This window comes from Astatotilapia calliptera, chromosome 18 (genome assembly GCF_964374335.1).
Source record: "Astatotilapia calliptera chromosome 18, fAstCal68.1, whole genome shotgun sequence".
Classification (NCBI taxonomy): Eukaryota; Metazoa; Chordata; class Actinopteri; order Cichliformes; family Cichlidae; genus Astatotilapia; species Astatotilapia calliptera.
This window is the reverse complement of record NC_137439.1, coordinates 35,139,298-35,162,814: the sequence shown is the minus strand read 5'-3', so window position 1 is coordinate 35,162,814 and position 23,517 is coordinate 35,139,298. Positions and strand designations below refer to the sequence as shown.

At 40.9% G+C, this 23,517-nt stretch overlaps 1 protein-coding gene and 1 long non-coding RNA gene across 2 annotated transcripts; one reads left to right on the top strand and one right to left on the bottom strand.

Annotated features, from left to right (window-relative positions):
* blvra (biliverdin reductase A) lies at positions 1-23,517 on the bottom strand. The gene is made up of 8 exons (XM_026150397.2): positions 23,367-23,517; positions 11,135-11,254; positions 9,824-9,943; positions 8,514-8,611; positions 7,120-7,227; positions 5,157-5,325; positions 4,363-4,737; positions 1-945 (listed from the first exon to the last, which is right to left on the bottom strand). The coding sequence occupies exons 2-7, from the start codon at positions 11,251-11,253 to the stop codon at positions 4,482-4,484; spliced, it is 870 nt and encodes a 289-aa protein (XP_026006182.1). The 5' UTR covers position 11,254; positions 23,367-23,517; the 3' UTR covers positions 1-945; positions 4,363-4,481.
* On the top strand, positions 2,286-4,111 carry LOC145421853 (uncharacterized). The gene is made up of 3 exons (XR_013903223.1): positions 2,286-2,349; positions 2,513-2,608; positions 3,057-4,111. It is a non-coding gene; the product is annotated as an uncharacterized LOC145421853 (long non-coding RNA).

Below are 23,517 nucleotides of genomic sequence, written 5' to 3'. Positions count from 1 at the left end.
GTGGTTTAATATTTACTTTATTAGTGTACATCACCATCCTGATGACTTCCCAAAACAACTGGGATGTCCCCACTTAGAAAGTCCAACTGGAATAAGCTTGCAAGTCAATAATGTCATCCATAAATGCAGTTTAAAATTATGTCATGCAAAGAAAAAGCCAAACGATTAAAGCAACTGTTTTTGGGAAACATGGATGGCACGTGGACATCCAGGTTGTTGTCAGCGCTCAGTTCAAAAGAAGAGTTCTTTGAATTCTCTATCACACAACAATGGGACGACATTCCTCTGCTACAAACGCAGCATTCCTCACTTCCCAGATATTTATAAAGGTTGTTGTTTTATTGTGAATAAACTGAGGCTACGTCCACACGTACCCGGGTATTTTTGAAAACGCAGATTTTTCTATGCGTTTGCACCTTTCGTCCACACGTAAACGGCGTTTTCGGTCACTGAAAACGGAGATTTTTAAAAACTCCGGCCAGGGTGGATAGTTTTGAAAACTCCGTTTTTGCATTTACGTGTGGACGAAAAAAACAGAGAAAACGCAGAAAACGCAGTGTCAAAGGTGTGCGCCATTTTTGACGTCACACTGTGCGCCACGTAATTGTTTCGGTGAAATGAATTTCTACAATACTGTTACTGTTAATTCTACTCTCTGCAGTGTTTAAATGCTTACATATACACACAGTTACTGTCCCTCCACACATACGACTCTGTTCTGCTTCTGTGCCCCAGCCTTGTTTACTATTTCCCACCGAGGCTTCTAGACTTCTGATTGGCCAACATTTCTACAGGTTAGGAATATATCGCCACCTGTTGCTTTGGCATGTTCATAGCAGCGTTTTCCTTCATTTCTGCGTTTATGTGTGGACGGGATTATTTTTTAAAACGAAAACAGAAAATCTCCGTTTTCAAAAATACCCGTGTACGTGTGGACGTAGCCTACACTGTAAACCCGAATGTTCAAAGTAATTAAATAGATTAAGTAGTGTATACTCAAAGTTTTTAAAAAGTTCTGTTAACTTAAATATGTCAAGTTCGTATAACATGTTCTTCTTTTTGAGTAAATGAAACTAATAATATTTGATTGAATTGAACTATTTCTATATTAAGTAAGCATCACTTAAAATCATAACTTAAGCACAACGTAACACAGTTAAGTTAGGACATATAAGAATGGTAAAGTCCTGTTATTTTTGTTGTTTCAAGTAGGATTTAATAATAAACTTAATTTATGTAGCACATGCTAAAATACAATAAAATCTCAAAGTGTTTCACCAAATAAGTAAAATCAAATTGTCTTAAATGCATTAGTGGAAGACAAAATGTATTTATTTTAATATTCATTGTTTTATCAATGTGTCCTACATATATATTTTTAATTTTTTCCGTAAGTGTTGAGCAGCTGCAGGAATCAATTTTTATTCCGAGTTAATCTCTGATTCACCCTCCGAAGCGGAAGGCGGCGCTAATGAGCATTAATACGAAACACAGAAGAAGTGAAGGTATATGGGCGGGAACAGCACCAAAGAGGCAACACGGACGACTGGAGAAAGTTGGACCTAACGGCAGCAACTAGCATCTTACAGTAAGTTTTCAATGTTGATATTAGTTTATTGTTAAAATACGAATATTTAGTTGTATTTTGGGTGCGTGTCGAAAAGAATAGCAGAAATGTCGGTCCGTGTTTTTTATGTGCTTTGCTGCTCTCCCCGAAGGAAACTTTGCGCTTGCAGAGCTAGCATTAAGTTGTTGTAATGAGGGTCGCAGGCTGTTTAAAAAGTTAGATACTACTTGTTCTAGAGGTGGCGCCTGGTCGCCTAGTATAAAACAAAGTATTTTAATCTCTCTAAATTTTTAAACCCCCTCTCATGACTCAGAATAGTTGGGTCCAAACAAGCCCGTTGTCCCTGCAGTTACACAACGGAGATGCCTGTCTGCAGTGAGAGTGCTTTCAAGCAGTTTTCTTGTTAGAAACGCTATATTTTAAACTATATGTTCAGGGTTAGGGTTGTGAAGGAGCTCTTGGACCTCTGGCCTGCTCTAAAAATGGAGTCTGAGGTAATATGGATCAGCTCTCTTAAAAATGAAAATTGTAATTCTTACTCATGTGGCAGCTTTTTGCTGCTTTATAAAGATGTGCGAGATTCTTCAAATTGAACTGTATTGTTCTTCTGCTGTAGTTGTATGCAGAGTTTCAGCGGATTACAAATCAGAACCTGCCCAATACATTCTACGCTGAACTTGACCGCCATCTTCCTCAACTGATGACCTTATTCAGCCAGGGCATCAAAAACTGGGAAGACAGCAGATGCCCTGGCTGAAAGTCTAAGAATTCACAATGAACAGGTAATAATAGATTGTTACACATTTCATAGGTTGAACCAGTGGAACATTGGACAGGTTCAATGATTTAAATGAGCTTTTTGAATTTTGCTATTACTCCACTTTGTGTTTGTTGTTGTTCAGTAAACTCACCAGTATATACAATTCTGTTTTTATCTGGAAATAGGAAATCCATGATATCCACACCAAGCGCACTACCGTTCTCCACGCCCTTCCTGTCTATCTGCGTGAGGATGTCTCTGGATTTTTCAGAACCTGCACTGTGAGTGTCCTTAAGTATCTAACAGATACTACTGTGTATATAAACAGTGCATCAAAGTACAAACATGTATTTTGATGCACTGTTTGGACTTATCTTTGTTTAGTCTACCCATAAGGTTTCCATGTATGGTCTTTTCTGTCTCCTCACTACGAATGAACTGAATTGGTGTTTTGTTGAAAGTGATAAGATGTTTAGTAAAACATTTTCCTGTGTATTTCCTTTAGCTTAGTTTCAGTCTATCTCACACCACTTGATTCTCTGGTGAATTAGCTGATTTATGTGTGCAGAACATGGATCTTCTGTTTTTCACCTCTTACAGTGAGACTCAGGTCTCCCTTGTAAAAGAGGTATTGGATCTCAGTGGGAGTTGGTAAAATGAGAAATTATATGTCGTCTGTTGTATTTCTTGGGTTAGATTGTGATTAGTATCTCTTTTTCATTAATTCAGGACGAATCTGATGAGTTGGAGCTTGATGGTGTTGAAGTGGCCCTCTTCACTGTCATCAGTGACCATGACACAACAAGTCCAGTTCACTACCAACCTGTGAAAATCTCTGTCGTCATTGTAAGTGATGCCGTGTTCAGTCTCCCCAGATTTGGTGAAGCCTTCCTGGTAATGTTTGGACTGATCTATGCACTTCACCTCAGCTACCCCAAAGGCCTGACCAACACTTTAGAATTTACTCAAAAGATTTTATTTGGTCTAGAAAGTGGTAAACTGTCACCCAGGTTACAGACCCTCAAGAATGACTTGGTTATGTAGGAACTCATCTGAAAGAAGGATGCAGGGTGAAGCATTATAAAAGGCTAGTTCAAAGTTCTCTCCTTTCATCTAAATAATGCCTCAAAACATTATTGCATTACTCTACAGGTGTTCAGCCAATAGGTCCAAACTATACAACGTGCCTTTGTTCTCATTAACATAATGCAAAGCAACACTAATGTTTTGTATGTTTTAATGTTTTTCGTAATACTATTTCCAAAACATTGTGGGCTGCGCAAGATGACCTAAATTTCACTGTTTGATACTGGTTAATGTAAAACAAATAGCATTGTAATTCACTCAAATTGCTGCCTTGTTGTCTTATTCAGATATTAGCCAGAGAGCCAAAAGCACATTTTGATATTATTAATTATTATTTGGCATTATTTTTCATTACTCTGACAGTTTTCCTGACTAAACAATTTTTGGTCTACTTATTTTAATTTATAAATGTTTTTGTTAATTATTTTTAATTAATTTAATTTTTTTTTTTAAATGTATTTAATTTCAACATAGTGCTAAAAGGGAGCAGGCAAGATACTGTTCAATGGCAGATGTTTATGACTTTTGCATATTAAGTTACCGATACTCAGTGTAATTGAGGCAATCAATTGCCTCAAAAATTTTAAGTTTTGGGTCACATGTTTTTAAGTATCAAGTAGTCAACATATTTGACTAACGTGTACTTAAAATAATGACAACACAAACTAATAAACATTTGAGTTTTGTTAACATAAAAATGTTGTGGTTGTGTACTTATTTTTTATAAGTTCTGTGAACTTATTTCTTTGAATTTTTAAACTTGAAACTTTAAGTCATATTAACTGCAAATATTTGAGTTGACCGTTCTCAAAAGATACAAGTACCATGTAATCCAAACTTTTATGTTCTGGAAAAATTTGACTTTTGAGTTGATCAACTCAAAAAAATTGAGGCAATCGATTGCCTCAATTTTTTTGAGTTCTGGTAACTTATTCAGGTTTACAGTGTATAAATATATGTGACTTTCAAATCACTGCATTTTATTTACATTCCACACAGCATCCCAAATGTTTTTTGAAACAGGGGTATAAATGTAACTATCATCCAATGAGATCAAGGAGTTTCCCTTTAACCTTGGCAAAGCTCTTGTATTTTGCCTGCCAGTTCCAGGCAGTGTAGGACCCTGACTCTCTCTCTCTGGAGCTCTTCAGGACTCACTTGGCCTGCCAGCTTAGCAGAGAAATGGATCAGGTCTTGCATAAAAAGGCCCACGGTCCCTCTTGGTGCCGGAGGAATCTGAGTCAGAGGCCCTGAATCAAACTGAAAGTTGATGTTTTTTGCTCGGGGGAGGCCTGGTTGCCGTTCCTCAATCCATGTCAGAGATCTGGATGGACATAAGATGAAATGATTACACGTCATTTACGCCTCTCATCTGTCCTTTCGTCATGACAACCAAACGACTGGGACATATTCTCACTCAGTGGCTACTCCAATGGCTTTCTGACTTTAAAAATACTTTTATTTATTCCAGTTAGGTGAAATGAAGTTATGACGCATGTACTGCACAACTGACAACAGAAAAGAGTGATGTTTCAAACAGACTTTTGGCTATGATTTTTGAAATATTATCCACATGTACATTCCTGTTGTTTGGGGTTTAGTTAGTCTGTTTGGTCCAACCCTGCTCTGATGTTGGCCCTAGCCCCCAGTCTTGTGTGCTGACATGTGGGATAAGATGTCCTATTTTCACTTAGGGTATAGTCCTCCTCTTGTTCTTCATTCAGATGGATCTATCCTCCGTACCTGTTGTCAGATGTTAGCAGCTTTGCAGTCATCTTGCTGTAGCTGTTAGCAGGGTCCTCCTCCAGTGTTGCTGCAGATACTGAGAGCTCACCAAACAACTCAACCAACCAAGTAAGGCGGGCGATGCCGCTGAATGATGGGAAACCAAATCCAGGCTTTAAAGCTCCACCTTGAAGAAATTACAGCACGTACATTACTAAGAGTTTCCTGAAGTTTGAATTAGAGTTGATGAGAACTGTTGTGTGTTTAAAGCATCGTACAGATGACTGAATTATTAGACCTCACATCAAATTTTTGTCAAAAATTCCCCTAATACTGTTTCTAAGATTGCAAAGGATAGCATTTCTAAAGATACGAGTTTTCTTTAGAAAGCATAAATTTCTATATTTCTGTTTGTATAGAATAACAATTGTTTCTGAAAAATACCAAGCTCAACGTTACTACCTCTGAACTTAGTCTTACTGAGTAACAGCACACACCACTCCTATGCTTTAACTCGCCGAAGAAGAATGTGCTGGGATTGCTCAGGAGACGTGTGCTGTCGCAAACAAACGTCTGCAGGCTGCTATACACAAACAGGATACACAATTCACTATTTAAATCACAGGCGGTAACTACACCAACAATTTTCTTTAAACACTACAGGTGCTGCACAGAATATTATACATAGATACACATACAAGCATATTTAGAGTTTTCATATTCATCTGGTTTTCACTGGTCATTGTGCTTCTGCCTCGCGTGCAGGGACTGTAAACGAGGGCCTAGTTCATCCTTTGCAGATCCTCACAATATTCCCTTCCCTGGGTAACGTTCTGCTGGTGGAAACGTGATCAGATTTTAAACCCAAGGTAGGCCTGGGCGATATGACCCAAAATTCATATCTTGATATTTTTTAGCTGGATGGCGATATAAGATATATATCTCGATATATTTTTTTAAAGCCATAAAGTAAGAACAAAAAGAGAGTTCTTAGTCAAAGCTGTGTCCCAGATGTCACACAGGCACTTTTATTAACATAGAGCAGATGTACATAAAATTTACTCAAAAATAAATTATGAGCATTTATTAAATAATCATGCTCCATAAATAAAAGAAAACAAGGTTGTTTTTGTGCTAAACAAAGAGCTCACAATTGTGCAGTCAAAATGTAAACTAAAAGACGCCGAGCACAATAACAAAGACAGATTTCACAGCTGCTCTGTTCCCAACTTGTACTGCGTGACTGACAGCCTGGAGTTTGAAATCCGCTTCGCAACCACGTCTCTTAACAGGTGCCATTTATGGTCCTTATACACAGTAAGGTAATATTACGTTGAAGCACAGTACGTATCACTCCGCGAGGCTCAGCCGTAATCCTCCGACAATCCATCAAGCGGTGCAGCTCTGTAGCTTACCAAAGTCGTACTAAAACATTTTTGACAGATTGCTGAGCGCCGTGTACCACATAAAATCGGTTCGCGGCCATCAAGCACAACCAGAATTCATACATAAGGCGCGCTGTCAACTTTTGAGAAAATGAAAGGATTTTAGTCCGTGCAGCACCTCTGGGCTGCATGGCGTTAGCGTGGTTAGCTCGTTAGCGTGGTTAGCTAGCTAACACGTTGACGCCGTCCAGCCCCACGCACGGGGCGATGCGCAGTAACTCGTTAAAGGAGATTTGCCGTGTCCATCTTGTTGCTTCCTGCAGGTGAAGCGATGGGGGAGGAGGGGGAGTTGTGTTCAGTGAAGGAGAGACGAGGCCGAGTAACGTTGCGTAAAGACGAAAGTGGACGAAAGAGAGGCAAACTTGCGGCTCCGCAAGTTTAATTATAACGTAACATAGACTATATCGATATAAAGGATATTGTCAGATCTTATATCTAGTATAAAAATATATCGATATTTTTTAAAAACTCGATATATCGCCCAGCTCTAACCCAAGGGTTATTTAAAAAGACACTCTTTAGCTTCTGTCTCTTACCAGTAAAATGAAGAGTACCTTCTTGCAAGGTTTTCCCCTCTACCTCTCTCTTCAGCTGTTTGTATTCCTCTGTCAGCAGCTCAATGTGTTCTTCATGCAGAATCACTCCTGACAAACAGACACAGTTGCTGAGAATCAGAGGATTCAAACTTTTACAAACAAAAAAAGAAGGCATGCTACACAAAATGCAAACAGGCGATGCAATCATGTGTGCCCGTATTTTATTCTCAGCAGAATACAGAAAACATCAAATGTTTAAACAGAGGAAATTTACCATTTATGAAAAATGTTGTGAAAATATTAGCTCAACTTTGATTTGAAGACAACGTGTCTCAAAAAGATGCCAGCCACTGCGTAGCATCTCATTTCCTCGTGTGCCAAATGTTGTTGTCTTACTCAGGTATGCAAAGACCCTCCCTGAGTATAACCTGGAAGAAACATGTTGCCCTAAAGCCTCTGAAGTCTGTTCCTGTCTGATGCACCTCCATGATGATCCCTCTCGTCTTTATATTTTGGGGAAGGAATTTCAAATTTTGATTCAGCTTCAGAGGTTTGGCCCACAGCAGATTTCTGATGGCTTCTTCTTTGCAGCTTTAACCTGCTAACTGTGTTAAAAGACAATTATTTCTGGATGCGTTCCTAAATCCATGCTGTCATTTCCATGACAGAATCATGTCTGTTTTTAATGCAGCTCCCCCTGAGGGGCATTCAGCCTTTCTGTGCCCATGCACACAGACATTCCTCCAGATTCTTGGAATCTAATATATCATTAATATCATTTGCTGTAGTTGGAGACATCTAGTCTGTGTGGTCCATAACAGAAGAACATTATTCTAACATTGTTCCACAACTTTTGTAGACTCGGTTTTTTGCAGATTAGTGACTCTCTGCCCATAATATTACTCTGGCTCTCTAACATGCTCTTTCTACAGCCAATCATATTACTGACCTGTTGCCAATGAACCTAATTTGTCGCAAAATGTTCCTTCAGCTGTTTCTTTTAGTATAACAAATATTTTTTAGCCTTTGTTTCCCCATCTTGACACAAGTGAAGTGTTGCTGCAATCAAATCCAAAATGAGCTACTATTTTTCTTAAATAAAACAAAAAGTCATTTCCCACAGTATCATCAAACTGTGTTTCTGCAAAACAACCGATCCAAATGCTATTATGAATTAGTGATCACTTGCAGAACCATCAGGGGTAAATGTTCATGCTGTTCTCACAGCAGTAGTGATGACAACACTGTACTTAATAAAAGGAACTTCCATTACTCTGAGATGTTACAGCTGAATTGCTTCACTTTTTAATTATCTGTTTGACAGCATTTCTCCGAACTCAGCGTTTGACGTGCAAAGGGAAAGTGCATGGTAGCACACAATCATAAATGATCACCTTTTTCTTCAGCTAAGTCCCAAAGCTCCACCGCAGCCTTGTAGCTCATGGTCATAGGATACTCAACACAGACATGCTTCTGTGCCTGCAGAAACATCCTAATGAGACACGAGTTCTTGGTCAAAATGAAGGCAACAAGAATAAGTAGTAGGTCACGTAAACATTCAGAATTTTGTTACAAATGTTTTCTACGATGGGAGAAAAAGACTCCTGTCAGATAATAGAGCACTATTGGGGACAAAATTAGATATGTAATTACATTTTACATGAGCGCTTAGGCATATTTGAACGTTTGTTTAGACCCCCCCGCACAAACACATCCTCCAACCGCACACGCCCATATTTTGCTCCACTGCGGTTTATTTCACACCTCAAACATTTAGTAAACAATTAAGCAAATGCAAGTAAACAGCAATAAATTAATAAAATAAACTGCTAACTCTTTTACACTGCGTTAACACCCACACAGGTTTTTTTAAAAACGCAGCTGTTTCTGTGTGTTTGGACCTTTCGTCCACGTAAACGTGTTTCAAATCACAGAAAACTGAGATTTTTTAAAACTTATTTTTTGCCTTTACGTGTGGAGTTTGTAACACAACATCAAAGGTATGCGCCTTTTATCACGTCACGCTGTGGCCACATTATTGTTTACATGAGATGAATTGCAGCATGGCAGATAGAGACAAAATACTGTTAATCTGACTGTCTGCAGGTTTTACACACTTACATACACACACACAGTTACTGTCCCTCCATTTACAAAGGCAGAGGCGTCACGGTGTCATTATTTTACTGTAGTTGTTTTTTCCTGTGTAATAATATTCAACATTGCTGTCAATACATTTTTCAATTCCTCTGCGAAATAGGTTCAAAAACATAAACAGCTGTAGGATCCTGTCTGTCCGTGATTTGAACCGAGGGAACAAATCATGGCAGGATCAGCCTGATGTTATTTGTATCCCGCTGTAACTTTACTGTATAAAGAGCAAACATCTCCAAAATGTCAGGAGTAGTTAGTCATTACAACAAGTGTTTGTGAAATAAAAATCACGAATGTGGGATCCTGTTTGGCTGTGATTTGGAGAGCCCAGCGCTGCTCCCGACGAAGGGAAAAACAATGTGTTACTAAGTCTAGATGCAGTCTGGCTACTGATTCAGTGAAAAAAAATTGCGCGGTTTCCACTCCAGGAAAAATGACTCAGCATATTTCCTTAAATCTGATGTTTAACCTCTTTCACGTTTGTAATCTAAGTATTCCCAACCCCCTGTACATTTTTTCTACAACATTTTGTAGTTGCACAGACATTTACCTGACATTGTCCTCGTGTGACATGTTCTCAGTACAGATGAACGCCACATGAACGTCGTCTCTACCCAAAGCCTCCTCCAGTGAGATCCGACTCACTCCCTGCTGAGGCTCCAGGCTTCTCCTTTGGTAAACCAAAGCAAAAGAAGCAAAAGGAAGAATACAGTAGTCACAGTTAAGACAACATCCGATGAGACTGAAGATTCACAAACAACAAAAATGAAAATATACACCGATTGTCAACATAACAGCTTTACATTACAACGCTATGAACTTTAATTCACTAACAGTCTTACAAACTGTTCGTAAACACAGTCTGCAACCCTGGGTGCTTGACTTTACACACCTGAATTCATGGAGTTGGACGGGACAGTGAACACTGTAGTGTACTGTGACTTTTTATGGGTACATGGCAAGTCATGGCCTCCAGTTTGGAAGGAGCATGAATTAGTGTGTGAGGTTGAGAGATACCAGCTGGAAACAGCTGACTTCACCTCGTCACAGCTTGGGGGTTCTGAAACCAGACCCTGGAATGGGGCTGGAACCTGTTCCAATCCTGGGAAACAGTTCGGCAACTGAAGAGGTGGAAGAAGTGTTCTACTGTATCTGTGACTGCTCCGATGGAGAATCTCTGGTTTGATGGCCTCAGGGTGGCCTCTGCTTTCTGCAGATGATTTGTTTCTTTTGGCTTGATCAGATGATAACATTCAGCTAGAGTGGTTAACAGCCCAGCTGGAAGCAACTCAAATGAAAACCAGCACCTCCAAGTCTGAGGCGATGGTCCTCTGTAAAAAAAAAAAAAGTGGCAGAGTGCCCGTTGATTGGAGGGGAGTAGCTACTCCAAGGGAAGGAATTTCTCAGGGTCTCACAAGTGAGAAGACTGACATCGATTGGTGCAGAGCTGAGTCTGAAAACAAATCTGCTGGTTTACCAATCGACCTACATTCTATCCACGTGCTTTGGTTAAGGGCTCACTGTAGTTTTACTATTCCTCTGCATGATGACTAGGATGCCTCCTGTTTTGAAGAGGTCTTCATGGAAGAACCCAGGACAGATTAATTAGAGAGATTAGATATCTCAGCTGCCCTTGGGAACTACTCAGTGCACCCCTGGAAGAGCTGGAGGACCTGGGTAGGAATAAGGACAACTTGTCTCTGCTTACACTGCTGCCCTTGCAATGTTGTGACATCCATCAGTTAGCTTCACCTCTGGACTCATCATGAGCTAACGATTTATGACAATAATTTTGCTTGACAAAGACCACATACACTATATCTCATATCATTAATGAGCTGCATCAGCATGTGTGTGTTACCTGGATATAAATCCTTTGACAGCGAGTTTCTCTGCAGGACTGCCACGTAGTGGCACCAGCATGTCTCTGATCCTAACACAACCAGCTGTGCCAATGCCAATCACCACTGCTCCAAGCATGCTGCGTGAGAAAAGGTTAGGTTGTGTGCAGGATGTAACAAATATAATGTAAACAATATATGAACAACTATAATGAACAGTTTCATGTTTCATTCTCATCCAAAACACACAATCTCCAAATCTCCTCCTTTTTAAACAGACTTGCTTTGTATCAGTGCTTGTTTCTTAGCCAGCCCCTAATTTTTAAACCTTGGACTCTGTGGAGGTCTGATGGGATCTTCCAGGAATGGTGATGCCATTTTCTGGAAAACTGATTGGTGAATGGGTGATGATGTCATACTTCTTGATCTCTAATCTGGAACTTAACCTGTTTGAGAGTAGGTTAGGCTCTAAGCATAAAGACTGCAGTACACCTGTCAGAGCTCTAGACTAACTTGTTGTCACGGTTGCACTGTTGTATGGCGTTATTTTTGTGCCACTATTCTGAGCGCACGTAAAAAAAATTTGCAGGTGCAAGTGTTGCATTTTGAGGAGAAAATTATTTTGAGCGACGAAAAGCTGAATTTGAGTGAACAAAATTCATTCCTGCGTGCAAAAACTGTATTTCAGTGTTTGCTATTATCCACACACACACACACACAGCAGCCCCTCTCGCTCAGTTTTTGCACTTGCGCTCGCTCGCAATGTGTCGCTCGCGCTCTCAACATTTCTGCCCGTGCGCGCTCAACTCTTTCTGTACACCGTTATATTTGTGAGACAAAACCAGCCAATCACAGACTTGGATGCAAAAAAAATCTGATTGGCTGTTTTTGTCTCCAATCAGCTCAAAATGACGAAATGAAATATCCCAGAATCCATTTCGTCCAAAACTCAAACGAGGCAGTGGCAGAGGAACGCAGAGTGGCAGAGTTTGAAATATTACTCTTTCTGGGTCACACAATAAACCTTTGAAGATGATTCATGTGAGAATGGTGCTGCGTAAACTTCAAATACCTGCTCGATTCATCAAGACATCACATATATCCATAAGTGTTTATTTCCAAACTTAACAATGTGGTGTATGCTGTACAGTGCAGCGAGGAATGCTCAGACCTCTACATTGGAGAGACCAAACAGCCACTTCACAAGCGCATGGCACAACACAGAAGAGCCACCTCCACAGGACAAGACTCAGCAGTCCATCTGCATCTTAAGGATAAAGGACACTCTTTCGAGGATGCCAATGTTCACATTTTGGACAGAGAGGACAGATGGTTTGAAAGAGGAGTGAAAGAAGCCATCTATGTCCACTGTGAGCGACCATCTTTGAACAGAGGCGGGGGTTTACGACACCAACTCTCTGCCATCTATAATCCAGTTTTAGAGCTGGGCGATAGAACGATAACGATATGTATCGCGATATAACTTTTACTCGATAGAGAAATTAAGCTATTGCGATAGACCTCGCTGCTCTTGTCCTCTTAAAAAAAAGAAAAAAAAAAAAAAGGTCAGCCAATCCAAATTAAGTAGCGCAGAGCCGAACCAATCACAGCCGCAGCGTCACGTCACGTGACTTGTTACGTACAGCACAAGTGCCAAGCTGCACGTGTGTTTGTTTGGGAAGCAGCCAGCGGGTAAAGGAGCCAGCGCGTAATGGAGGAAATGAGTGTGCCGACTAGAAAAATCAACCGAGCGTGACCGAAGAAAAACCAGATGATGGTTCCAACGCCGGAGAGATTGTCGAACGGAAGAGCCATAGAAGTTCCGTAGTGTGAAGGTATTTCGGCTATTTCAAGTCTGACAAAAACAGAGTAGCGTGCACTGTAAATTGTGCCGAAAGCAAGTCTGGAAATACAATAAAGCGGTGCATGCGTCACACTGTGCGCCACGTTATTGTTTCGGTGAAATGAATTTCTACAATACTGTTTCTGTTAATTCTACTCTCTGCAGTGTTTAAATGCTTACATATACACACAGTTACTGTCCGTCCACACATACGACTCAGTTCTGCTTCTATGCCCCAGCTTTGTTTACTTTTTCCCACCGAGGCTTCTAGACTTCTGATTGGCCAACATTTCTGCACGGTTAGGAATCTAGCGCCACCTGCTGCTTTGGCATGTTCATAGCAGCGTTTTCCTTCATTTCTGCCTTTATGTGTGGACGGGATTATTTTTTAAAACGAAAACGGAAAATCTCCGTTTTCAAAAATACCCGTGTACGTGTGGACGTAGCCTCAGTCTCTGACTGGAAGCGCTAATTCGTCATTCGGCTTTTGTCAGACTAAAGTAACTGTTAAAACTGTTTGAAAAGCTCAGCTATACAACAAGGAGAGATTGAGAATTTCCTTTTAGTTCTCAGTTTATTTGATATTGACAAAAGTTAGTCAGTTTTGTCTGTTCTTCTGTAAAACAAACTAAGATTTATTTTTAGAATTAATATTTTGTTTCTAAGTGGAATTGACAATTTAGTCTGTTTTGTTTGTTCTATTTTGAAACTTAAACGCTTTAGCGGCTGCCTTTTGTGTAGTTTGCAATATTTGCCTTTATTTATCTGAAAAAGTCTCATGTTCCTTAAGTACATCTACCCTGTTGAACTTATTATGGGAAATAAATATTTAAATAAAAACAAGCTGCTGATTATTTCACATTTTACTTGTGAGCAATGGCACATTTAAATCTTACAAATATAGTTATTTGGCTTATATCGTGATAGATATCGTTATCGCCTGAAATGAAAAAAACATATCGTGATATGAAAAAATCTCATATCGCCCAGCTCTATCCAGTTTTGAGATCCCTTCCCAGACGCCTTAACGCCCACTCACATCCTGGGCCATCTGACCTCAGGAATTCGCATGATAAGGTGGGGCCAGGTTTCATAATGAACACACCCGAAACTCTGGCTGATTGGGACCCACGCCCAGTTTCCCACCTTGGCTCAGGCGATTAGAGGATCATCAGGGGGTCCTTTTGTCCCTCTGTGGGGGGAAACTCCCACTAAGTTTATATCTAGGACTCTCCACCATTTGACCTTAGGACTGAAGAAGCTTCTCGGATGAGAGGTGAAACGTCTTCAAGCAACTTAAAGAAGTCCAGACGCTTTTCTTTGCAAGCTCCTTTGACTACGATGACCTGGATGACTGAGAACCTTCACAGACATATGTCACTCCCACTAGGTTTAAATCTGGGACTCTCCACCATTTGACCTTAGAACTGAAGAAGCTTCTTGAATGAGAGGTGAAACGTCTTCAAGCAACTAGGGCTGGGCCATATTATACCGTTCACGGTAATACCGGTACAATACTAGGCAACGATAAGAAAATGAAATATCGCGATAGAATATGGGTAAAACGCGCATGCGAAGTGCCGAAAAAGCACGGCGGTAACGGAGAATGAGAATGGGGAAAGCAGATTGTTGAGTGAAACGGATGAACCAGAATTAGTTTGTAAAAATGGTGCAACTTAACTGGTTTGGTGTTTGTCCGTCAGATACACAACAAAGCACATTTTTTTGTAGAACATGCAAGCGGGCCGTCGTTATTGCCGTATTTGTCGGACTAAGGTGCTCGTAAATCTGGGAGTAATCTGGGTCCTAAACTCCGTCCTTTAAGGTCCCGAAGTGAAACGAACATCACTGAGAGTTGAAAACGGTCTAAATTCTTCCATCTTTAATAAAATGATCAGCGTTGCTGCTCTACCAGGTATAACTATGATGTTTAACATCCAGGCATCCATGAAAACAGAATTTATTACATTTAACGGAGTTAGACGTTAGCTCGCTAGATTCGCTAGTTACCTAAGCATGATATAGCATGTTCTGACTGAGAGATTTCTGGGGAAAAAAAATCTCGCAGCTGTTCTATTCCCACGTTGTTTCAGTATATTAATGACTAACCTCGTATTGTGGATGAATAATCTCAGTTGTTCTCCTGACTGAAGTTTGGCCCGTGTATAGCATCCTGCTATGCGATTGCATTTGTCCCTGACCACCAGAATCCCTCACGTTAACTTTTCTCAAGTGGAAAAAAGGTTGGTGTTCATCCTCCAGCTTCACTGTGCTAATGTTATGCTAACATAGCTGTGTCGCTAGCAATCACGTAGCACAACATTATATACCAGGGGCCCGTTCTTCGTACCTCGCTAAGTAAGTTAGCTGGATTTGATTGTTGACGATTTCGCGTGATCTTGGATCGTTCGGTTCCCCGAAGCTCATCCGGGACTTGCTGTCATAGCAACAGAGCCGTAAGCGTAAACCTGCTCGGGAGCAGGTTTACTTTATGTAAACAGGATTAGATCGCGGCCACGCAGGTATGTCCGCTTCATTTATACGAAAGCAACAGCGATATTCCACCACTGTTTCACCATAAATAAATATTATCAATGTAACTAAAGATAATGCAGCACTGGATCCTTTTATTGATGTCACACAGATACATACAGGTCATTTCCTAAAAAAGGGAAATGAACTATTAACATTCTATTACATGTATGTGATTATTACAGATGTAATTCATATTTCAGAGTAGTAATTGTAAATTACTTCGTGTAATCAAGATGGGAGACCACGGCTATAAAAGCGAAGGTGGATTTGGGAAGCCTGTCGCAGCCATGTCCTGTCCGTATACGCGAGCAGCCCATTGTGGAAGGTGCAAGATTGATAAGGAGAGTCCTCAGAATCCAGCGTATATTGCGGGACAGACAGGATCCTTTAGCTCAGCGCGACAGTGTGCTCATAGAGAGATATCGATATTCCCGTGAGGGTATTATTCACTTAACCAACTTGTTGACGAGGGGGTGCAGGACCACCACCTGTCTTCTTCTGCTCTGCCCTTTTTTTGGTTGCTGTTATGAACAAACTAACAGATTATTTCAGGGTCTCTTTCCAAGAGACTAAAAGCAATATCAGTGATGAATATTACCATTCTGTAGAATATTCTTGTATTCCACTTTTACTTGTTCCCATGTTCTAGTGGGTAGATTTATTATATTACACTATATTATCCAATAATATATTACATTACATTATATTATATTATGTTATATTATATCCCCTTTCACATTAGAGCCACAACAGGACCCACTAGAACATGGGAACAAGTAAAAGTTTTCTCCAAGCATGACATCCCAGTGTATTTCAGACCCAGCAACATGCTCAGACAGAAACTGGTTCACCCGAAAGACAAAACTGCAAAACACAAACTTAACAATGTGGTGTATGCTGTACAGTGCAGCGAGGAATGCTCAGACCTCTACATTGGAGAGACCAAACAGCCACTTCACAAGCGCATGGCACAACACAGAAGAGCCACCTCCACAGGACAAGACTCAGCAGTCCATCTGCATCTAAAGGTCAAAGGTCACTCTTTCGAGGATGCCAATGTTCACATTTTGGACAGAGAGGACAGATGGTTTGAAAGAGGAGTGAAAGAAGCCATCTATGTCCACTGTGAGCGACCATCTTTGAACAGAGGCGGGGGTTTACGACACCAACTCTCTGCCATCTATAATCCAGTTTTGAGATCCCTTCCCAGACGCCTTAACGCCCACTCACATCCTGGGCCATCTGACCTCAGGAATTCGCATGATAAGGTGGGGCCAGGTTTCACAATGAACACACCCGAAACTCTGGCTGATTGGGACCCACGCCCAGTTTCCCACCTTGGCTCAGGCGATTAGAGGATCATCAGGGGGTCCTTTTGTCCCTCTGTGGGGGGAAACTCCCACTAGGTTTATATCTGGGACTCTCCACCATTTGACCTTAGAACTGAAGAAGCTTCTCGGATGAGAGGTGAAACGTCTTCAAGCAACTTAAAGAAGTCCAGACGCTTTTCTTTGCAAGCTCCTTTGACTACGATGACCTGGATGACTGAGAACCTTCACAGACAATGTTAATAGTACATTTCCTTTTTTTAGGAAATGACCTGTATGTATCTGTGTGACATCAATAAAAGGATCCAGTGCTGCATTATCTTTAGTTACATTGATAATATTTATTTATGGTGAAACAGTGGTGGAATATCGCTGTTGCTTTCGTATAAATGAAGCGGACATACCTGCGTGGCCGCGATCTAATCCTGTTTACATAAAGTAAACCTGCTCCCGAGCAGGTTTACGCTTACGGCTCTGTTGCTACGACAGCAAGTCCCGGATGAGCTTCGGGGAACCGAACGATCCAGGATCACGCAAAATCGTCAACAATCAAATCCAGCTAACTTACTTAGTGAGGTACGAAGAACGGGCCCCAGGTGACTGATATATGCATTTTTTTTCTTTTTCTTTCTGCCCATTCTGTTGGTTTTTGTTTTTTGCCCTTCTCCCCCGTCCCTCTTCTCAGCTCTTTCTCTTTCCCTCTTTCTTTCTCCCCTTCTTTCCTCCAGTCAAGTCTGTCCCGTATTCAGCAAGTGAAAATAAAATAAACAATAAAAGGTGAATCAAATGGACCATTATGGCAAGACTGGGATGGTCAATTTGGTAAAGTAAATCCGTTGGGCATCTTTCTTTGCCTTTAGACAATGATTCTGATGGCAAAAGAGCCAAACGGGACAGGCAAAAAAAAAAAAAAGAAAAAAAAAAGAGGAAGTGATAGCAGAGCTGTACGTTTGAATTAGCTTCAAAAATCTCTCAGTCAGAACATAGTATGTCATGTTTAGGTGTAAACTAGCGAGCTAACTTCCTGTTAACTTCTAACTCCGTGAAATTTAATAAATTCTGTTTTCATGGATGCCTGGGTGTTAAACTTAATTGTTACACCTGGTAAAGCAGCAACGCTGATGATGAAAGAATTTAGACCGTTTTTAACTCTCAGTGTTCGTTTGACTTTGGGACCTGAAACGGACGGAGTTTTGGACCCAGATTACTCCGCGGAGCTCCTCACTACGGCAGCCGTAATGCTCTGACAATCCATCAAGCAGTGCAGCTTACCAAAGTTGTACTAAAACATTTTTTAACAGATTTCTGCAGCCAAAATCGGTTCGAGGTCAGTAAGCACAACCAGAATTCATACATAAATCACACTCTCGATTTTTGAGAAAATTAAAGGATTTTAAGTGTGCCTTATAGTGTGGGAAATACGTTATACAGAAGAATATATCGTGATATATATCGTTACTGTCGCGGCTGGGAAGGCGAGCCGTGTGGTGTGGAGGAAGGAGGACCCAAGATGCAAGCAGTGGATGAAAACGCTAGTGAAGTTTATTTACAAGGTGTAGTGGCAAACAAGCAGTGGGGGCATGACAAATAACTGAAAACATCTAAACTGGGAGAACTAAAATAACAGACCTGGGAGCATACGACAAGAGGATGAGAGGCAGACGACGAGCAGGCCACCGAGGAACACAGACTGACACGGAGGAACACAGACGAACCGGCAACAGGCAGGAGAACACACAGGGCTTAAATACACACACCAGTAATCAGGGAATGAGAGACAGGAGGGCAACACAGCTGGGAGGAATCGGAGCTGACGGGACAGGGGAAACGTAAACTGAACACACTCACATCAGACAGAGACCTTCACAATAAAGCAGGAAACTCAAACACGGGGAACCAAACAAGACACAGAACTAAACAGACAGCTTCACAAACAGACGGGTTGACACCATAGACAGACAGAGACACAGACGCAGACTCAAAGGCAGACCGAATATAACACATAGAACTCAAACAATAATCATCATCATCATAAACTAGAAAATGATAATAAACTAAAAGCGCTGGGTCACCGACCCAGGACCATGACAGTTACCGCACGTGCTTCAAATTATATCGCGATATGAATTTTAGGCTATATCGCCCAGCCCTAAGCAGCAGTCACAAATGCAGTATTGCCGCTTGTGGTCTTTCCACACTCATCACAGTAAACGCAGTGCATCAGGTGGTCAGCTTTACTGTATCTTAGCCAGGGAAACTGGTCAAACCACTCTCTTTGAAATGTATACACGTCCCCCTTTTACTTTCAGTGGGCTCTGGCTCAGAGTCAATCGTGTGTGGCTCATTATGGGATGCCGTCTCCGGACCGGTGTTAGACATAACCTGAGAGGTTGATGGCTCCATGTCAGAGCTGGCTATGAATTTCAGATGGTTCAGGCCTTAACGAAAAAGTTATCAATCGTTCTTTTCATCTTTTCTCATTACCCACAGCTGCATCCACTTCTGTCAGGCCTAGGCTGCTGACTAGGGCTGGGTATCAACACTGATTTCTATTATTGATTCAATTCAGGTCTGACTCAGACAGTGTCAAAGTAACTGAGGATAAAACAGAAAAAAACATGAAGGAGATTTTTCTGGCCTGGCTTTTTATAGCAGATAACCTTAAAAATATTCTGCAGTAGAACAAAAACTGAAGAAAACCATGAATCAACAAAGGGCTGTGCGATATGACCAAAATCTCATATCCTGATATAAGACATCTATCGTCCCGATAACGACATAAATCACAAAAATTTAACATTTTCTGTAAATTCTGTGAATCTCGGGCAGCTCGACTTGCGTGAAGTGTTTTCAGCTGGGCGCTGTGTACCTGGAGTTGAGACTTTTAACCGATGCATGAAACGATACATTTTTAGACATAAGTTGTAACGGCGCCGTTTTCTTTGTGAGTATTTATTACACGGCGTGCTGCGGGGAAAAGCCTGTTCTAACGTTTGAGTCTAAGGTTTATTTTTTAGCACCTGATGCCTCTTTTATGCTTCTCATCTGTAAACACTCTGAATACTCTTTCACGGGATTTCGTTTATTTTTAAAAGTCTCAACAGGATCTTGAGCTTTATTGTGAAAGGTCAATATATTAATAAGCGGACGGTGGAGCCACGCCATTGTTTAACCGTCGTGGTTGCTAACGACAACCGGCTTCGTAGCTTAGCAAAGTCGTACTAAAGCATTTGACAGATTTTCGAGCGCCGTGCACATAAAATCGTTTCGAGGTCAGTAAACACAACCAGAGTTCATACATAAGGCACACGGGATTATAAGGTGCTCTGTCGACTTTCAGAAAAATCAAAGGATTGATTTTAAGTGCGCCGTATTTTCCAAACAACACGGTAATAACGACGGCCCACTAGCATGCGCTACCAAAAATAGTGCTTTGTTGTGTATCTGAGGGACGAAAGCTAAACCAGTTCCACACCAGTGAAGCTGCAGCATTTTTACAAACCAGTTCAGGTTCATTCGTTTCATTCAACGATCCACTTTCACTCTTCTCATTCTCCGTAGCCGCCATACTTTTTCCGCCATGTGCATATGAAAACAAAGGCACTGCGCATGCGCGTTTTACCCATATTTTATCGCCATATTTCAATTTGTTATCGTTGCCCAACATTATAGCGGTGAACGGTATGATATGGCCCAGCCCTAATAACCACCATGCCACCATGTTGCCCACATTGCAAAACCTTTATAATAAATACAAGATAATGGAAATTCAACTCAAAAAATATTTAATAAGATAGATAATAACATGTGTCTATAAAATGTTTCTCAGCTATATTATTATTTTCAGTCACATGATCACTAACTGAATATTTTTCTATGTAGGCATTGACTTTTCAGGTGTTTTTAATTTTTTGTTTGATAATTCTTCCTAATTAAAGAATTAGAACAAGAAGTCTGATGTCTTGTATTTATGGACGACCTGAGAACTGTCGACATTGCCTGGGACGAAGCTGAAGCAGTCGCTGCTGACCGACATCGATGGAGATCACTAGCTGCCCGATGCGCCGCTCGGCGTAGGAGGAACTAAGTAAGTAACTAAGTAAGTAAGTAAGATGTCTTGTATTCTTTATGAAAGAATAATTTGAAATACATTACTTTTGCTTTTGAGTTTCCACACATTACTTTTTTGTACAAAGTATCAGTATCAGATCAGTATCATCGATACCAGCCTGGATTTTCAATTTTCAATTCAATTTTATTTACACAGCACCAAATCCCAACAACAGTCGCCTCAAGGCGCTTTATATTATAAGGTAGACCTTAGTGTGTGAATGGGTGCATGACTGAATGTGCAAAGTGCTTTGGGGTCCTTAGGGACTAGTAAAACGCTATACAAATACAGGCCATTTACCCTACAATAATGCATATAGAGAAAACCCAACTATCATATGACCCCTATGAGCAAGCACTTTGGTGACAGTGGGAAGGAAAAACTCCCTTTTAACAGGAAGAAACAGGCTCAGGGAGGGGCGGGGCCATCTGCGGGGCGAGGGGAGGAAGACAGGATAAAGACATGCAGTGGAGGAGAGACAGAGATTAATAACAGGTACGATTCAATGCAGAGAGGTCTGTTAACACATAGTGAGTGAAGAATGTGACTGAAAAGGAAATACTGAATGCATCATGGGAAGCCCCCAGCAGTGAGCCTGCAGTGTGAGAGCAAAGTGCTCTAATAGGGTGATATGGTACTACAGGGTCATTAAGTTAAGATGGGGCCTGATTATTTAAGAGGAGCAGGATTTTAATAACCACCATTTTCATGAGAATCCTGCAAGCTCAGAGAGTGTGTCCAAGTGTTGAAACAGTTTGCATATGACGCAATATTGTCCAAGTGGCGAGACCTGTCATTTAGGAGAATACTGCAGCAGCTTCTTGCCCCTTAACAGCAGGTGTAAATGATGAACAACAAACGGTGAGCAAAGCAGGTAATATTGGCCCCTTTAGACGATCCCAAAAATACATGTACTCTCCACTGTGTTCCTGTTAATGACAAACTAAATGAATTTACCCCAAATTACTAAAATATTGATATTTTAAATAAGAGAATCGACTGGAACATAGATATCTGGTGTCACAGACACTTCGGTGCAGCTGTCGCATGACACAAAGATGGTGTCATGATGACGTCAGAATTGGTAAGCATAGTGGCCATGGGGATGTACTCTGGGAAGAGTGAACCACCTTTGCAGCAGAGAAAACTCAGTGTTAACCCTGAAGTTACCTGAATATGCCAAAACTCATCTTCGTGGTACAGGCCTCTAAACGATTTTGAATGTGTTTGCTTCTGAAGTGAATCTCAAGCGAGCTCAGTTCAGCATGCTTCTTTAAGAAGGCGCATAAATGACCAAGCAATGGTTAGACTACATGCCTGTGATGTAACCCTGTTAGGTAACTGGTGACAATAACTTGAGGCATCAGCATTTAAAAAACTAGCACGGTTACTATCGGTTTAACCTGTGCTCAACTTCACCAGAAAATTCAAAAAAGTTGTGCCGCAAACAGATTGTCAGCATTTAGCAGTTGTGACGTGTTGGTCTATAATCTGTAAAACATATGTCAAACATATCTCTCTTGAATGACGTCAAGCCAGAAAGATCATTTCTGTTATGAGGTAATAGCTCCAGTTCCCTTTTTATACTTTATTTGTGAATGTAAAATGCTCATTAACATTAAAAATGTCTTTTACAGGAGAGATCAGCAGAGGGCAGCAACGTGATGTATATGGGTTATAAAACACAGAGCACTACAATTACGCGGAGCGATGAAGATACTTTCAAAGCAGGTCATTTCTTTATTTTTATCAAATAACCCCTTTCAATGTAGATTATTTATTAATACTAGTTTTGATGTATAAATTATTGATGTAGGGCAAACAGTTTGGGTGGGACAGGACGAGAAAGACAAATTTTTTAAATTATTCTCCACACTCTGGTTTTTTGGCAGTTGACAGTGGGGCGAACATCCCGTGAAAATCTAAATCTTCCTAAAACTTAAACTGCTCTTGTGAAACAACCGTAAAAGATATCGCAACGAGGATTTGGACAATAAAAGTCCAAAATCTTGTGACCCGTTTAAAGTACGACAAAGTATGGCCGAGCGGTAGGCCTTCAAAGTGGTCTGTGTTGGCGCCTTTTTTCGGGCCCATCCCCATCGAAATGGATGGGGGAAAATGGGTCTTTTTTTGGGAATTTGGGGAAAACTGTGCGACGAATCCCTACCAAGAGTCGTGGGGTCGTCTCATAATTTCAGGCGGAAGAAAAATAATAATAAGAATAATAAATCTGTCGAATAGTAATAAGTGTGCCATTACATAGGCACACTTAATAAGGAAAGATATTACACACACCGCACTGAAACACCGGAGATCACTTTTTGTCGGACCATCACCGGCAGAGCGCGAAATATTCTGTCAGCGCCGCCGGTGATGATCCGACAATCATTCAGCGTCATTGCTACAAAACAAACTACATCATGTTTGTATCTTACCTGAATTTCTTTATGTCCTCTGTGATTCCCACAAAAACTGCAGCTATTACCGAAGTGCTGCTTACGTACAAGTTACATATACCGACCTGACATAACAACACTTCGCAGCGAGTAAGCGAGCAGCACCGACTGTGACGTAGCTGCTGAAAGC

Bases quoted from the DNA above. Each gene is read 5' to 3' on its own strand.
- blvra (XM_026150397.2), bottom strand. From the start codon at position 11,253: ATGCTTGGAGCAGTGGTGATTGGCATTGGCACAGCTGGTTGTGTTAGG. The intron at 7,228-8,513 runs GTGATCATTTAT...TCTGTTTGTCAG, and splicing joins GGACTTAGCTGAAGAAAAAG to GAGTGATTCTGCATGAAGAA. The intron at 5,326-7,119 runs GTAAGAGACAGA...AATTTCTTCAAG, and splicing joins AGGTACTCTTCATTTTACTG to GTGGAGCTTTAAAGCCTGGA.